Source organism: Tarenaya hassleriana, unplaced genomic scaffold (genome assembly GCF_000463585.1).
Source record: "Tarenaya hassleriana unplaced genomic scaffold, ASM46358v1 Cleome30, whole genome shotgun sequence".
NCBI classification, from domain to species: Eukaryota; Viridiplantae; Streptophyta; class Magnoliopsida; order Brassicales; family Cleomaceae; genus Tarenaya; species Tarenaya hassleriana.
Window position 1 is genome coordinate 829,254 of NW_010966178.1, and position 16,952 is coordinate 846,205.

The following is a 16,952-nucleotide window of genomic DNA, read 5'->3' on the forward strand; positions in this document are numbered from 1 at the left end:
GGGGGGAGAAGCACCCGCCGCTGCGGCGGCGATACAGAAGCAGCGGAGGCGGAGGGAGACACGGGAAAAGCGATTGGATGGGATGCGAAAGAAGGGGTTGTGAGGACCGAAAATGGAATTTCCAACGAGGTAGATTTTGGAAAACGCCATTTTCTTCGGTAAGATTCCGGCGAGAGAAAGAGAGAGATTTCGGGAGGGTTTGGAATTTTCGTCTGTAGATATCAGTATTTGCACTTTGACCCTTCTCAAGGTATATCAATTATCAAGTCGCCCCACTGAACTCATAAAATTATATTTCAGCCCCAATAGATATATAATTGCAGTGGAACAACCCAATAGAATAAAACAATTTCATTTAACATTGTACAAAATTCAAATCAGGCTTATTCTCCATGTTTTAAATATTTTTAGATTAGACACATATTTATTGTCGTAAGCCAAATAAATGGATTTTAAAGAGATTTAAAGAAATCATTTTTTCTATTATGTTATCTTAGCGTTAGTTTAAAAATGTTATATTTGAGAAAATGAATAAAATAACAAATAATTCAGTTAAGTAATTGTTATTATTTCTTTAATTTTTTTTAATAATTAAAAGTATGTGTTTTTCCGGGTAAACCTAATAGTTTTAGCATTTTTAACCTTGAGGTCACTCGAAACAAAACGTTTTCCCCCACTTCTGTATTTTTTTTAACAAAAATGATGTATTTATTATAATTTTTCCCAGTTATTAAACTCCATTTTTATGTATTATTATATTTTTTAATAATTAAAAGATATGTTTTTTCGGGTAAAACTAATACTAATAGTATGAGTTTGAGCAATTTTAGGTATTTCTTCAGAATATAAATTACAAGATTTACCACAAACCCAAGAAATCTCTCTCTCTAGAAACCCACACGGAGTGACGCAAACACACACAAATCAAAACTCTTAGCCTCAGTTAGGGTCTCTCGAAGCCTCTCCTTTCACTTGTGCCTCTCTCTCTCATCCGAAGCAGCAGAAGCGTCGTCCATGGCGTCTCACTCTGCGAATCTCTGGGTTCTTCTAGGGTTAGGCCTCGCCGGAATCCTTCTGGTCACTAAAAAGCTGAAGAAGGCCGTCCGTGAAGACTTGGGCGCCTTCGTCGAGAAGCTTCTTCTACTTCCTCCGCCGCAACCAGCTCCTCCCAAAGCCCCTCATCCCCTCACCGGCCTCTCCTTCGCCGTCTCCGACGTGTAAGTCTCCGGACACCGCCGCCGTATATCTGTCCTCTTTCTGGCGAATTTTCGTGGCTATAGGTGATTGAGTTTTGGTTGGGTTGTTGCAGTGGAAATTCTTATGCTCTAGGTTCAAAACCCTACAGATGTTCTCTCTCTTATAATGCCTGTGCGGAATTTGCAGGGATATAGTTGAACAACTTGTCTCTGTTTTTGTGCCTTTGAATCAATTCTGCTTTTCTTCCAGCTGTATGAAACACTGAAATTTACCTGCTTTACTTACATACGAACTTGTGGGTTTGAGCTTTTTTCCTGATGCTATATTGACCTTCTTTCCCAGATTCGACATCAAAGGTTATGTGACGGGTTTTGGTCATCCTGACTGGGTCAGGACCCATGAAGCTGCTTCTTCGACAAGTCCTGTGGTCTCAACTCTTGTTGAAGGGGGAGCCACTTGTGTTGGAAAGACTGTGGTTGATGAACTTGGCTATAGGTTTGTCTGTCCTTCCTTATGTGCGGTTAATATGTTGCTATACTGTGGATATCTCTTATGATCTGGAGTTTGTGATTCCTTGTATGGAATTGTGTTTATTATTATTATGGGGGTTTAATCGGTCTGGTTCATGTTTTTACGGATTTCTTTTTCCAGTATCAGCGGAGAAAACAGGCATTATGATACTCCCACGAATCCTAGTTCTTCTGGTCGTGTTCCCGGTGGCTCCTCCAGTGGAGCTGCAGTTGCAGTGGCGGCTAACATTGTGGATTTTGCTTTAGGTGGGTTCTGTAGGCAATCTTGATTCCTTTTTGAGACATCTGTGTTTGAGTTAGGTTGTTGGCTTTTCCCCTTAAGCCTTGATGGTGAAATACCGAATATCCCATTCAGAAACATGGTCCATAGTTCTGATTCACGAGGAACTTGTTTAACGGTTCTAAACATGTTTTAGTAAACTGTCGATTACTTTTTCGTCAGGGTAGCAACTTCTCACCGCACTGTAGTCTTCATCAAGATACTTTATGGCCTCTAAGCTCATTTGCATTCATATTGCTGGCATTGTCTGATCAATTTGAACTAATTAGTTATTATGCATTTTATGAACTGCTTAATTTTGGTTCTTATGGCTATAGCGTATACTGTTTTCCAAGAGTAAGATCTTGATGACATGCATAATTTCAGGCATTGACACAGTTGGTGGGGTAAGAGTACCTGCTGGATATTGTGGCATTCTGGGATTCAGGTCTTCACACGGAGTTGTTTCAAATGCTGGAATCATACCAGTGGCTTCTAGTCTAGATGCTGTTGGTACGCATTCATAAATCTCGAGTTCCTCCTGCAAACAAAGATTTGTTATTATATAGAGAACTGGCTTTGCGTTATATTATAATCTCACATGTGCCTAGTATGAGTTTGATTGATGGCTTACAAAAATATGTGGGCTCCTCCTTTTGCTGACAAGCTATAGTTCTTATGCGTGAAATTCTCGTTGAATATGGGAATGGATTATTATGGTATTGGTCCTCCTTTTGCTAACTCATAGGTTGTATGAACGCTGAGTAAAGTAGGTTCTGATCAGAAAAGTTTGATTCTTTCAGGATGGTTTGCACGTGATCCAAGCACTCTGCGCCGTGTTGGCCATGTGCTCTTGCAACTTCCATTCGCTGCACAGAGGAATCCGAGGCAAATTATATTGGTTGATGACTTCTTCCAGTTGGTTAAAATTCCAGTGGACAGGATCTCTGAGGTGGTTATCAAATCAGCTGAAAAGCTTTTTGGAAGTATGCACCTTTTGTCTTCTTTGCTCACACAGTTCATATTTGGTTGCATTCCTGTTATTTACCCGTTCTAAAAATCCGTTGCCTATTCTTTTGCAAGGGCAACTGCTTAAGCATGAAAACCTGGAGAACTTTTTTGAGTCTAAAGTTCCGAGTTTGAAAGACTTCCGCAAGAGGAAAGCCATAGCTGATGATGCAAAGATCCCGACAGCCAAACTGCTTGGAAATCTGATGCATCTCCTCCAAAGGTGAGGCCAGTGTCTAGTTCCCTTTTAAAGGATATAGAAGATGATTTTGAAAATATGAGCTTGAAATGAACTTGGAGGGTGTGTAGGCATGAGTTTCTTCAAAACCATGGGGACTGGATCAACACAGTGAAGCCAGCTGCTGATACCGTGATTCCTTCACGGGCATGTGAAAACAAGGAGCTGACAGATGAAGATATCGAGACCCTGAAAGCAATTAGGAGCCAGATGCGAGTGGCTATTGGCTCTCTTCTCAAGGTATCCTCTCATTCATCCACTTCATGGTCTCGTCTTTGAGCAAGTTGGTTTGTCAGCATTATCTCTGACTTTTTCTGATTTTCCAAATCTCTACCAATCAATATGCATTAAGGATGATGGAGTTCTGGTCATTCCAACCACGCCCTCTATCCCTCCAAAACTCGGTAGCAAGGAAATTACATCGGAGGAATATCAAAACCGGGCTGCAAGTCTCCTTAGCATTGCAAGCATATCAGGCTGTTGTCAGGTGGCCTCTCTTGCTGCCTCCTCTTCTTCTGATTTGCCTTAGAAATGTTTTTAAAACGATGATTAGATTCACATTCTTCAATTACAAAACAACCACCAATCGGTTTTGCTTTCATCAAAACTGAAACCAACTGCAACCCAATCCCACTTCTCATTAGCCAGCTGTTCTTCTACCTGGGCCTGCCTTATTATGACAATAAACTATGTTGTCTTTCGATGAATAAGGCGACTGTGCCGGTGGGGCATCATGAGAAATGCCCTGTATCAGTTTCCTTCATAGCAAGACATGGTGGTGACCGATTTTTGCTAGACACGGTGGAGACGATGTATGCATCTATGCAAGAGCAAGCCAGCATCGTTGCCAACTCCAAATCCTCAAGAAAGACTATGAGCCAAGAGGAGTCTGCTGAGATCTCAAAAGAAAAGGTTCGTTTCGGTTGCGTTTATTTCATCCCATTAGATAACGATTCTCGCCTTATGATCATGTTTACAAGTAAGATGGAAACGGAAAGCAGGGCAACCAAGCGTTCAAAGAGAGGCAGTGGCCGAAAGCTATAGGGTGCTACTCAGAAGCTATAAAGCTAAGTGGCAACAATGCTACCTACTACAGTAATAGGGCTGCTGCATACCTTGAACTTGGAAGGTAATGTGTGTGTGTTTCTCAGCGTAGTGGTTTTCTCTCGCTGCGTCTCTTTCTTTGGCAAGTAAATCCACATCTCTTTGCAGCTTTATCCAAGCTGAAGCAGACTGTACAAAAGCCATCGCCATTGATAAAAAGGTAAGTCAAGTTTCCTTCCTCTGACTAATAAAAAGCCAGGATTCTGCAGAGCAGTGATCATAAGAGTGAAATGTATTCAGAACGTGAAAGCTTATTTAAGAAGAGGGACCGCAAGGGAGATGCTGGGCTATTACAAGGAAGCCATAGACGGTGAGCCGTCTGATCGTGTGTGTATATATATATATATATATATGCATACAACGGAATAGGATTGATTGTTCTTGTCAATGCCAGAATGTGAATTGATGGGATGTTGTTGCTCACACTGCAGACTTCGGACACGCCCTGGTTCTGGAGCCGAACAACAAGAGAGCGGCTCAATCTGCGGAGAGGCTGAGGAAGCACTTCCAGTCGCCAATTTGAAGATTTTGATACCAAAAGAAAGAAAAATGCCTGCAGGCAATAATCTCAAATGTCCTCTTTTTTCTCTTTTTGGTTGGATTTCTCCACAGCATAGGCCAATTTTGTTAGACCGCCTGCGATTTGCCATTTGATATAAAAAGGCTGGAAATTTCCATGTTCTATCTGGTTTTGGGTGGTCATTTGGATATTTACCGAATAAGACATAATCGTATCCGAACTGAATCCGACGTCAAAACCAAACAGTTATGATTTTTTTAACCTGAAAAAAAAACGAAATCAAATAAAAAAATATCCAAAAAATTGACATTTTTAAAAAATAAATAATTTTTTTTATCAAAATCGAATCGAACCAAAAAATATATAAAAACCGAATGAATACAGTTTTCCTATGACCGATATAACTCGAATATAATCAAACCAACCGAACGTGAATCGAAACCCGAAATCGTCACACCTAGTTCTGTCTAAAATGACGGGCTTACTCTTAATTTTGAAAAAAAAAGGGAAAATTTGCACCAGTATCCAAAAATGTCACGTCATTAGAAATCTATACCTTTTTTTCATTCCTTTGCAAACTATACATTTTTATAATTTTTTGACAAAAATATCCTTACTTTATTGTATAATTTCAATGTTGCCATTATTCAAAAAAATTACAGCATAAAAAATATATTTTATTCAGAAATTGTGTTATCTCGAAAACTATTTTTTCATCCGGAATAATTATTTTTTATCTGTGAGAATCTGTTTTTATTTGATTTAATTGTTTTTGTATACGAAAAAAATAATTTTTTATCAAGAAGAACTGTTTCTCGTCCGAAAAAATTATTTTTTCATTCGGGAAAGACTTTTTTTTATCCGAAAAAAATGTTTTTTTATCTGAAAAAGTCTATTTTCGTTTGGGAGAATACTTTTTTTTGAAAAAATTGTTTTCACATGAGAAAAAATGTTTTTTATATAAAAAACAATTTTTTTTTATACCTAAGAACTATTTTTCATTCGGACCAAAAACGTACACTCGCGAACGAAAAACAACTCCCTCGAAAAAAACAGCCGGACAAAAAAAAAACTTTTCCGAACGGAAAAAAGATTTTTCCGGACAAAAAACAATCCTCCCGGACAAAAAACAGTTCTTTCGGACAAAAAAAAGATTCTCCCGGATAAAAAAAAATTCTCCCGAACAAAAAAAATTCTCTCGGACAAAAAACAGACTCTCCCGGACAAAAAACAGACTCTCTCGGACAAAAAACAGTTCTCCCGGACAAAAAACAGACTCTCCCGGACGAAAAACAGTTCTCCCGGACAAAAAACAGTTCTCCCGGATAAAAACAATCTCTCCCGGATGAAAAATAGCTCTCCCGGATTACACGGTTTCCAAAAAAATCTGCTTTTTATATTGCACATTTATTGGGACGCTAAATGGCAATATTGAAATTATACAATAAAATAAGGGTAATTTTGTCAAAAATTTATAAAAAGATTAGTTTGCAAAGCTCATAACTATTGTCATATTTTGCAAAACACCACATCTTTCTGTCACAGTTAACTGATAATCCAGAAAAAAAAAAGTGTTTTAATGGCATGGATTGAAAATATAGTTAGGCCCAAAATCGATATTTAAGTTCCACGCGCGCATCCGAGAGTGATTCCAGAGAGTGATGACCTTCGCCATTCGCTTACGGACCAACCAAAATGGCGTCTTCTTCCCAAAGCCTCTCTCTTTCTCATCAATCTCCATCCTCGAATCTCAGAAGAACGATGTCGAAGAAGCAGACGAGTCAATAGATGCAGAGGATCATCGGCACAGCGTTTCCGACCGAGCGTACTGGACACGACGAATACATTTTCTCTGCACTGTCCGACGCAACCCTGACGAGGCTCTTCGGCTACTCGACCGTCTCTGCCCCCGCGGCTTCAGCCCCGATTCTCTCAACCTCAACAGTGTGATCCACGCCCTCTGCGACACAGGTCGCTTCGCCGAAGCTCATCGTCGGTTTCTCCTCTTCGTCGCCTCAGGATGCGTCCCAGACGAGCGGACGTGCAACGTGATCATCGCGAGATTGCTCGATTCGGCCTCTCCGGTGAGCACATTGGGGGTTGTGCACCGTTTGATCGATGCCAAGAGGGAGTTCGTGCCTTCTCTGACGAACTACAACCGTTTGATCAATCAGCTGTGTTTGATTTCTAGGGTTATCGACGCGCATAAGCTTGTATTCGATATGAGGAACAAAGGGCATCGACCCAATGTCGTGACTTACACGACCCTGATCAGCGGCTACTGTGGAATTCGAGAACTCGATGCTGCATATAAGCTGTTCGATGAAATGCGTGAGCATGGCATAAACCCGAACTCTCTGACGCTGAGTGTTCTGGTCGGAGGGTATTTGAGGAGGAGAGAGATTCAAAACGGGCGGAAGCTGATGAAGGATCTCTGGGAACACATGAAGGATGAGACTGATACATCAGTGAAGACTGCGGCTTTTGCTAATCTCATTGATTCTTTATGCACGGAAGGGTATTTCAGTGATGTTTTCGAGATTGCGGAGAACATGCCGCAAGGCCTGTCTGCGAATGAGGAATCTGCCTACGGCCATATGATGGACTCCCTCTGTCGAGCCAGGAGGAATCATGGAGCTGCCAGGATTGTTTATATAATGAAGAAAAAAGGGTTTAAGCCAGGCACAACATCTTACAATGCTATCATCCATGGCTTGTGCAGGGATGGCGGTTGTCTCAGGGCTTATCAGTTGCTAGAAGAAGGCTCTGACTTTCGGTATTTCCCGTCCGAGTATACGTATAAGCTCCTCGCGGAGAGCCTTTGCAAGGAACTGGATATCGACAAGGCACGGAATGTTGTAGAGCTGATGCTGAGTAAAGAAGGAACAGATAGAACAAGGATCTACAATATCTATCTTAGAGCTCTCTGTTTGGCGAATAGCCCGACTGAGATCCTAAACGTACTGGTCTGTATGCTCCAGAGAGACTGTCAGCCTGATGGGTTTACACTCAACACGGTCGTCAATGGACTTTGCAGGACGGGTCGGGTGAACGAGGCCATGAAAGTGCTGAGTGATATGATGAATGGAGAGTTCTGCCCGCCAGATACTGTGACTTTCACTACTGTTATGGGCGGGTTGCTTAGCGAAGGAAGAGCAGAAGAAGCTCTTGGTGTGTTGAACAAGGTTATGCCTGAGAATGGGTTTAAGCCCGGTGTTGTGACCTACAATGCTGTCATACGTGGGTTGTTTAAGCTCCATCGGGCGGATGAAGCTATGGGTGTATTTGATCAAATGGCAAAGTATGGAGTAAGTGCAGATAATACAACGTATGCTATTATCATGGACGGGTTGTGTGCTACGGGTCAGGTGGAGGCGGCAAAGAGATTCTGGGACGATGTGATATGGCCTTCACATAGACATGACAAATTCGTGTACTCGGCCCTGCTGAAAGGGCTTTGTCGATCTGGTAATCTAAGTGATGCTAGCCATTTCCTCTACGAGTTGGTGGATGCGGGAGTGGTTCCTAATGTCGTGTGCTACAACATTGTGATTGATGAGTGTAGCAGGAGAGGGTTGAAGGGAGATGCGTACCAGATTCTGGCTGAGATGAAGAAGAATGGTCTGGCTCCAGATGCTGTAACTTGGCGGATAATCGATAAGCTGCATGGCCATGGCCATGGCCATGGTCATGGCCGTGGGAAGAAAGAGTGAGACCGTGATACCGGTCTCTGAAAGGATGTATGATCAACTGGATGAGAAGAGAGCTTCATAGTTCTGGGTTAAAGCCTATTGCCTCGTGAACATGACGACATGACCGGTGCTTGAAGTAAACCCGCAATGTATGGGTTGCACAAGCTAACCCAGCCTTGCTTCAGTCGAGTTCTTTAACCAACAAAACCATACTAAGAGAGATCCGAAAACTGCAATTGCTAAACAAGTACAAAAGCAAGACGTGTTTGTTGTGTATCCTATGTATAGAAGATGTCTTCCTCCTGCATAAGATCACAACAGAGCATTGTACAGTAACTGAGGTATAATAAGGCCAACTGTACTTGTACTTTTAAACTTCACCAATGAGGAGGAGCTCCCACCTTTAGCTGAATGTGCTGGTTCATTTGTCATCATAACCTTATCACAGCCAAGGCAACAACAACATAAACTAGATCGAAATCCAGGAAACATTAAGGACAGATAGACAACACTCTACACTAACACGACAAATCAATCCAAGATCCATGTCCATAGTGATCAGACAAGACAAACTACTTGTAGATAGATGTACAAATGAGAAGAGGAAACAGTGGGTGGGCAGGGAAGGGATCAAGCCTGTTGAAGAAGATGACGAGACTGTGACTCCCAGAAGAGCCTAACGGTGTTATAGATAAGAGAAGGCTCGGCCATGGCACCATTGCCATAGTCACCACAGGCAAGCCTCTTTTTGATGGGAGGAATGAGAGTGATTCCCAGCTCATCAAGCGACACCAGGTGCCGTTCTGTGAAAGGGTTGTTCCACATGAATGTGTTCATTGCCGGCGCTACAAACAGGGGTTTGCTATAGTCCCACGCCCTCACAATGCACGTCAGCAGATTATCACACAGTCCTCCTGCTATCTGTACAATCCGAGAAACAAATTTTACGTTTGTATTTCCAAAACTAAAGCTGTACTTTCATTTTCTAACAAAGAGATCTTAAGCCGAGTGCTAAGTTGCTAACGGTTACTCACATTCTCGATAGATATACATATGTGGCTTCCAGTACGATACTTGAAATTGTACCTTGCCAAGTGTGTTTGCAGAGAGAGGAGCGATGACCAAAACATCGGCCCAGCGTCTGAGTTCAATGTGAAGGACGGTGTCTCCTATTTTCTTCCAGCTGGACCATTCATCGTCGTCGGTGTAGAGAGTCACTTCCTGAGGGAGTGAAAGCCTGTCGATGAAATGCAGAGACGATGACGAAGCCACCGCCTTCACTTCTGCCCATTCCGAGAAACAATGGCAGAGGTTTCCAAACTTGATCGCAGCCACACTTCCACTCGCAGCCAGCAACACACGCGGCTTCCTCTCTACCGTTTTCAGTTCCCTATCTTGATCTGTCTGAGCCATATCCTACACGGCATATATACGAAACGAAAATATGCTCAAAAGCGACAAAAACATGTCACGAGAGTGGGCCAAATACATTCTGAATACACCTTGAAATTGATATGGATTGCCGTCTCACGGATATCCATGCGGAGCAAACCCAACCCGGTCACCGACGGGCATGAGGCCGAGGGATTCGAATACTATAAAGGTGAGGGATCGGAGATGGAAGATTGAGAGGCCGAGAAAGGGGCTTACGGGAAACGAACCACTGTGGAAAAGGCGCCGCAACTGAGAGAGGGAGCGGAGACATTGGGGTTTCTATCACTAACCACGACTGAATACAGATTATGCACGGATTATACACTCTCCGTCTGAACTACAGAAAGTCATACGGCGTTCGATTCACCGCACGAACCAACACTTTAGATTAATATAAAACCGAGAGCAGTGTAATTGTCCTCAATCGATTCAGAACCTAAAACTCCTGACGAAATATTCCGTTTCGGAGCGAACTAGAAATCCAACAGGAGAAACCTCAACCATGAAGAAAGAAGGGGAAGAATCGCACCTTGGAATTGGAAAGCGACTAAGAGCCGCCTACTTTCCTCGTTCTCGGCAGAAACAGAACCCTAAAATGAAGAAATTTGAAACCAAACGGGCGCTCAGGATCTCAACGAGACATTTTAGCTTTTAGGAGGGAGAGAGAGAGACGACCGCCATGGATGGGCCTTGCAGAGAATAAAAGAGAGAAGAGACCGAAATAAAAACGATCCGACCCACAGGTTGAGTTCGCGTTTTGTCGGGTTTGGGTTTAAGTCTGTGTGGGCTTAGACTCCCAACATTCGTTTCCCTTCTGACAACTAACATTTGGTCGCCGCAGCAACACATTTAAGCAACCTTCTGTGATCATTTTACTTATTAACCAAATACTCGAATCAAATCGAATCGAATAAGATATAACCGTAACCAAACTAAATCCGATATAAAAACGAATAGATTATAATTATTTTAAATCTGAAAAAACCGAAACCGAACCGAACCGATTAAAAAGGGGCATTTTACTCAGATGACCGACTTGGGTCGCAGTTATTTCACGCGTACACCACAAAAAACATAACGTATTAAATTTCCTTCGAAAAGACCATATTACCCTTAATGAAACCGCGTAATTTGTCCATTAAAAAAGGAGTTGTAATTACGACATCATAATTAATTCTAAATACATTTACAATTGATTCTAAATAAGATGGCAAAAAATACTTTTTTTTTAGACCTTCACTTCTTATACGATCATAATTACTTCTTTTTTAGTCGTATACTAGTTATATAACACTCGTAATAAAAAGTCGTAAAAAATATAAAAGAAATGATATTTCGGACCTTTGGAACAAAGAAGTGTTATAAAATTGAAAAAAAAAAATTATTTTTTTTTATGGTGTACCTGAGAAACTCATGCGACCCAAGTAGGTCATTTGAGTAAAATACCCATTAAAAAAACCCCGAAAAAACTGATATTTTCTTTGAAAAAATGAAAATTTTACAACAAAAAAAACGAATTCGAACCGAACCCAAAAATAATCAAATCGAATCGAACCAAATTTTATATAAAAACCGAATGGTTATAGTTTTTCTATAACTGAAATAATTGAACCCGTATATAACCGAATCGAACCCAAACCGAAACCCGAAATGACCACCCCAAGAAGAACAATAATTTCATAAATCCAAATATTTTTTTGTCACAAAAATCAAATACAGAAATTTGAAAGTGAACATAACATTGCATGGTTGGTTTAGAGAGTAATGACATAAGTTGAAATACTTGGAAACAACAAACATGAAGTTTGCTCTAACTACAGATATACATATATATATATATATATATATGAACAAAAAGCTAAACATTGTATACCTTCAAGTTCAAACTAAAGAAGCTTACAAACAAACAAACAACAAGATTCAAAACAAAATGGTCCCTTCCATCATCCACATGTATCAGCGAGCGTTCATTGCAGCGGCTACGAGTTGCACCTCCTCCATTGCTGAAACCGCCGCTTTCAACTTGTCGGTAGCCTCCTTCACTTTCTCTCTCTGCATTGACATCAACAGATTACCAATGAGTTTGCCATCCATCTCAAAATGACCTATCGGGTGTCCCCCCGACTTTTCGAGCAAGCTATTCTGACTTACTAATAACTCGTGCTTTCTCTTCCGTCTTCCATCTTCTTCTCGCGCTGCGTCTCCTGCTTCGGGTGTGGCATACTTTGTTTTCATCCATGGGTACATAAAGACAAGGACTTCACATAAGCAAGTGTTGAGCCCAAATGAGATCACAACACAAGGACTGACCAACAATTCAGACACTAGTCTTAATATTCATGGAACAGCAAAGCCAGAACTCTCAATCAACAGACACAGCTAACCATTCCTTTTACCTTCCGAGGGCGACCCCTCGGCCTTCCGGTGCGAGAGACACTGATAACACTGCGGAACTTGGGCGGACGTCCTCTCCTCTTGGGAGGAGACACTGCCACTGCTGTAGAAGCGGGAATGGCTGCAACCGGGTCATATGTGGTCTCCCTCCATTGCTTCACAGTGACGGGCGACACGAGCTTTGACTTCCTCGGCCTACCTCTCCCTCTGACAGGCGGCGCTGTCGGAGTTCCATCCTTCCTGGGACGACCCCTTGGTCTCTTTATAGCCAATGGGGATTCCTCAAACACGACAGGAACTGGCGGCTCGTTCAGATTCGTTGGGAACTCTGCGTCCTGATTGAAATCGGGCTTACGCTTCGGCGGTCTACCGCGGCCGCGTTTCTGAGCATCAGAAGCGGCGACGCCGGCGAGTTCTGGGCCTGAGTTATCGAGTACGCAGGAAAATTGGATTTCGGGAGGGAGACCGGAGAGAGAATCTAGAGATCTTGTCGCCATGAAGAAAGCACAGTTCTTCGATCAAGGGTCAACAGAGCAAACCCCTAAAACGAAACCACGTCACCAAACAAGCAACAAAAAGGAAAAAGATTCAGAAGAAGAAAGGATTAAGCTTTTCGGTGGTAAATTCAAATGCTAGGGTTTTTTTAGGTACCTTCTAGATAAGAGGAGAAGGACCCACGAAGAACCTTAGACCTAATCGGGAGTTAGTGGAGAAGAAAGCAGTCGATGCGAGGAGGAATATCGCCGAGACGCCGAGAGAGAGAGGGAGAGTGTCAAACGGTGGTCATGGGAGGAGCTAGAGAGAAAGGGGGTGGGGGGGTCCAAACGTCAGTCCGGACAGACAAATGCGAGTGGTTCCAATTTCTTCTTATATCGGCTTCCATGTCTGCCAACTCTTTGCCAAGACAAGCATTGATAGTTTTCTCTTGGATTTAAGAGCTGATTATCGTACCCAACTAAATCTCAAAACCTATATTTAGAACCCACTAGTTTGTGTCCAAACTCTTATATTGATTCAATTGTTCCCACGTATTTATATTGATTTAATTGTTCCTACGTATTTTTTACGTAGACTCTAACAATACCGCATAGCGACAACTACGACGCTGGCAGCTTCTCGATCGAGACCGTTCCTCGCCGCATCATGCGTATATCTGAAATCGTTTGGCTCTAATACCACTCGCCGCATCATGCGTATGTCCGGAAATTATTTGGCTCTAATACCAATTTGATAGACCCCACCCATTAATAATTAATAATAAATCCATTTAAATCTCAACCAAAATTAGAGTTTGTTGGAAGAGGATGTCCATGATTTTATATTAACTCAATTATTCCCACAACATGGACTCTAACAATGAGATTCCAACTAGTACATTCAAAACAAAAAACAGAGTCGAAGCAAAATAATAAAAACATCAGCAAAGTTACAGAGACAGACAATGGAAACATCCCTAACATCACTTTACACACATTCCCTACTCGCAACTTTTTTTTTTTGGTTAGAGACCACCCTCCTCCCGGTTTGGTCTTTTTCCGCCTCCAGACAACCTATAGAATAAAAATCCTCCAGAGAAAATTAAATAAAGACCCAACAACAACCTACTACTGAGAGACCCATCATCACATCACCCATAGAGACAACAACAAAGATCTGTCTTTGGGTTTTTATTCTCAGAACAGTGCTTCTTGCATTGCCTCTGCTTCTGTCTGTGCTTGCTCTAGCTCTTGCTCTTGCTCTTCTCCCTCTGCCCGGGCTCCTGTTTCGGGGTTTGCCTCTTCCGGCTGCTCTTCCTCCATGCCCTCTGGCTCCATCGCCGTAAGCCCTTCAAGCTCTTGGATGGCTTGCACCACAGCTTGATTATCACTTGTTAACTCGGATTTCAGCAAGTTCACAGCTTGCTTTACTTTTTCTTGCTGCGTCACCATCATGACACCAAACCCAGCATCAGAAAACAGTGAACAGCAACGAGGAGAGAGACCCAAACATTTCAACAGTTTTATTACTTACCAAAGTATCAAACTTTCGTTTGAGCTCTCCATAGCCCCCATCTTGCTGCCCAGAACCACCTCCAGTTACCCATTGCGCATTCTATTATGATGATGATCAATATATGGCAAGATCATCAAAAGTAAGTACAATAATCCACCATTCAAATAAGGAAAAAAAAAAGTTTTAAATGGCAAGAAAATCAAGTTAAGAACAACATAACTCACCACCAGTCAAATCAAAATATGATTTCAAAGGATTCTCAACAGCATTCATCAAGAAAAAATTTAGAGGGAATCAGAAAACCCACCTGAACTCTTAAATTTCTATCAATTAACCAAAATGATGCTAAAAGAAATCTCCAATTTAATTTGACTGCGACAAGGAAAGCCAAACACATGTTTCGTTCACAAACTACTTAGCCATGCTTCTCCATTAAAAAAAATTGCATAGCAAATATTAATGTTTACCAAATAAGGCAAGCCACGGACCACTTGAACTTAATTATCCAACAAGGGTACAATAAACAAAATGCACGGAGACTATATAAAGACAAGCCCGTACACATGAAAATCCATTTAAACTCTAGAAGAAGAAAAAAACTATTCAGTTACCCTGGAGCACTTGAAACGAACAAATTTTGAAGCAGAATGTGATGAATCAAATAAAGGTATATCTACAACCAAATGCCACCAAGTTGTTAACAATTTCTCTTCCATATCGACAGAACAGTAAAACGTCAAACAATGCAACAGTCGAAGGAAACTAGCCCAGAGTAGACATAACCGAGACCAATGCGGAGTCCGAGGAAAGAGGAGAAATGCGAAAGTACCTTTCTGGGTCTGCCGACGGGTCTGCCTGTGCGAGAAATGCGCCTCTTGGGTTTCATAGGCTTGCTGATGACACCGCCGATCTTCGGCGGCCGTCCTCTCCTCTTGGCCGGCAAAAAGCCTTCCTGAACCGGATTGCACTAATGGATATGTCGAAAATGATCGATAAGGATATGAAATGGTACATGGATTTTGCCATGGGTTTGGCTATGGGAGTAGGAATGAAGAAGTAAAAATTATCCTAGATTTTGCCATGTCTTATTGTTGGAGGCTTGCTGATGACACCGCCGATCTTCGGCGGCCGTCCTCTCCTCTTGGCCGGCAAAATCTCCGCCGCCGTATCCCCGCTTTCTGCGTTGGTCGGAGCCACAGTAATACCAGAATCAACCCTCTTCGGCCTACCGCGGCGTTTGGCACCGTTGGCCACGTAGGCGTACACTGTTGCCGGGGCCGCCACAGATTTAGGCTTCCTTTGTCTCCCTGCAGCCCTCCGACCCGGCGGCCTTCCCCTTCTCTTTATGATCCCAGTCGCGGCAGAAGACGGTGCCGGAGCGGCACCTCCGTTCTTCTTAGGACGACCCGGTGGGTTCCTGCTCGGCTGAACCTCCTCAGATGACCGGGAGACAGACATGTCGTTTTGTTCCCAGTTGGTCTGAGCTTGACCGTTGGGCTGAACCGTAGCCTCGCTGGGTTGAGCCTCGGGTTTGGGCTTCGGTGGTCGACCTCGCCCGCGCTTCTGAGCAGTTGGAGCAGACGCAGCGGTAGGGGCGCCGGTCTGATCATGCTGAGGCTGGTCGTTGGCCGTGTTACTGGACAGATCAGATCTGGGAGCTTCGAGACCAGCAGCGGCTGGGGGGTCGGCGGAGGAGTGGAAGCGAACTTGTAGGATTTCTTAACCATGATAAGGACACCACTATTCTTTAGAGTCTTCAGGTGGTGAGTCAACAAGGCCCCATGAGCCATAGGTAAGCCCGTATACGCTCGCTCGATGTACCTCGATATCGCCTGCTTGCTCGACCCGTCAGGCTCGTTCAACGCCGCAATCGCCGAGCATATCATCTGCTCAAACACAAAACATCGTCAATTTCACTTCCCGAACACAGACAATTAAAAACCCTAACCTAGTAGAAGAGAACCGCAGCCACGAAGCTAGGTTGGCTTACGTCGGAGTAAGGAGGATGGTTGAAGGAAGGATGTGGTGGAAGCAGAGCTGCAGTTTGCGGAGCTGGAGCCGGAGCAGTCGGCGGCGGTGGCTGAGTCGGCGGCGCAGCTTGAAAGGCATGGTTGTTGCTTGCGACGACAGAGGCAGGGTTAACGGAACCGGCGAAGAAGGGGTGACTCGGAGCGGAGGAGAAGGGATTGGCGACGGAGAAGGGAAATCCGGCGAACTGAGGCGGAGGATGGTGCTGAGGGTCACTGGATATAGAGAGAGAAGGATCCATGAGGATTTAGAGAGAGAAACAGAGGAAGGTGAGATTTGATTTTTAGGGCTTTTTTTCTTTTTTTGGGTCTTTTATTTTCCGGAAATTAAAATTGTGAGGGATAGGATGGGGAAGAGAGAGAGAGATGAAGATCTGGCCGTTAAAAGTGGCATATGCTTCTCATCTCCATGGGGATCGGTGACGTGTCATTATATTTTTTCATTAATATATCGTTTTGTGTTTCTCTGCTGATTATTTCATCTTACAATAACAATATCACGTTCACGGCTATGCGCTTCATCTTATTTAAAATAAATATATATATATGAAAGTCGA

The 16,952-nt window shown here is 42.9% G+C and overlaps 6 protein-coding genes across 7 annotated transcripts in view; 2 read left to right on the forward strand and 4 right to left on the reverse strand.

Annotated features, from left to right (window-relative positions):
• The window catches only part of LOC104820348 (zinc finger protein VAR3, chloroplastic-like), a 3,231-nt gene extending 2,970 nt beyond the window's left edge, over window positions 1–261 (reverse strand). Inside the window, exon 1 of the mRNA XM_010550759.2 lies at window positions 15–261. Coding sequence (XP_010549061.1) covers window positions 15–150 — 136 coding nt within the window. The 5' untranslated portion in view covers window positions 151–261. The remainder of the gene's footprint in view (window positions 1–14) is intronic.
• Window positions 262–882: 621 nt separating this feature from the next.
• LOC104820350 (outer envelope protein 64, chloroplastic) lies at window positions 883–5,018 on the forward strand. Its single transcript, XM_010550761.2, has 13 exons — window positions 883–1,217; window positions 1,540–1,692; window positions 1,849–1,973; window positions 2,374–2,499; window positions 2,790–2,972; window positions 3,070–3,217; window positions 3,304–3,472; window positions 3,585–3,719; window positions 3,944–4,144; window positions 4,234–4,361; window positions 4,445–4,496; window positions 4,577–4,646; window positions 4,768–5,018. Exons 1-13 carry the CDS (start codon window positions 1,015–1,017, stop codon window positions 4,857–4,859), a joined length of 1,785 nt encoding a protein of 594 aa, XP_010549063.1. The 5' UTR covers window positions 883–1,014; the 3' UTR covers window positions 4,860–5,018.
• Window positions 5,019–6,501: 1,483 nt separating this feature from the next.
• On the forward strand, window positions 6,502–8,915 carry LOC104820351 (pentatricopeptide repeat-containing protein At3g18020). Of its 2 annotated transcripts, XM_010550764.2 has the most exons (2): window positions 6,502–8,324; window positions 8,422–8,529. In XM_010550764.2, exons 1-2 carry the CDS (start codon window positions 6,518–6,520, stop codon window positions 8,433–8,435), a joined length of 1,821 nt encoding a protein of 606 aa, XP_010549066.1. In that variant the 5' UTR covers window positions 6,502–6,517; the 3' UTR covers window positions 8,436–8,529. The 2 variants fall into 2 exon arrangements, with proteins under 2 accessions (XP_010549066.1, XP_010549065.1); XM_010550763.2 differs by having other exon boundaries at window positions 6,502–8,915.
• Window positions 8,916–9,018: 103 nt separating this feature from the next.
• Window positions 9,019–10,708, reverse strand: LOC104820352 (phosphopantothenoylcysteine decarboxylase). Its single transcript, XM_010550765.2, has 3 exons — window positions 10,512–10,708; window positions 9,635–9,964; window positions 9,019–9,469 (listed from the first exon to the last, which is right to left on the reverse strand). The coding sequence occupies exons 2-3, from the start codon at window positions 9,959–9,961 to the stop codon at window positions 9,179–9,181; spliced, it is 618 nt and encodes a 205-aa protein (XP_010549067.1). The 5' UTR covers window positions 9,962–9,964; window positions 10,512–10,708; the 3' UTR covers window positions 9,019–9,178.
• A 1,107-nt stretch (window positions 10,709–11,815) lies between these two features.
• On the reverse strand, window positions 11,816–13,313 carry LOC104820353 (putative DNA-binding protein At1g48610). The gene is made up of 4 exons (XM_010550766.2): window positions 13,028–13,313; window positions 12,379–12,917; window positions 12,134–12,205; window positions 11,816–12,034 (listed from the first exon to the last, which is right to left on the reverse strand). The coding sequence occupies exons 2-4, from the start codon at window positions 12,871–12,873 to the stop codon at window positions 11,939–11,941; spliced, it is 663 nt and encodes a 220-aa protein (XP_010549068.1). The 5' UTR covers window positions 12,874–12,917; window positions 13,028–13,313; the 3' UTR covers window positions 11,816–11,938.
• A 412-nt stretch (window positions 13,314–13,725) lies between these two features.
• Window positions 13,726–16,686, reverse strand: LOC104820354 (histone H1). The gene is given in 6 exon segments (XM_019203313.1): window positions 13,726–14,292; window positions 14,387–14,467; window positions 15,198–15,294; window positions 15,498–16,050; window positions 16,053–16,254; window positions 16,359–16,686. Coding segments are annotated over 6 exon segments (1,455 nt in total). The 5' UTR covers window positions 16,638–16,686; the 3' UTR covers window positions 13,726–14,049.
• Window positions 16,687–16,952: the final 266 nt, after the last annotated feature.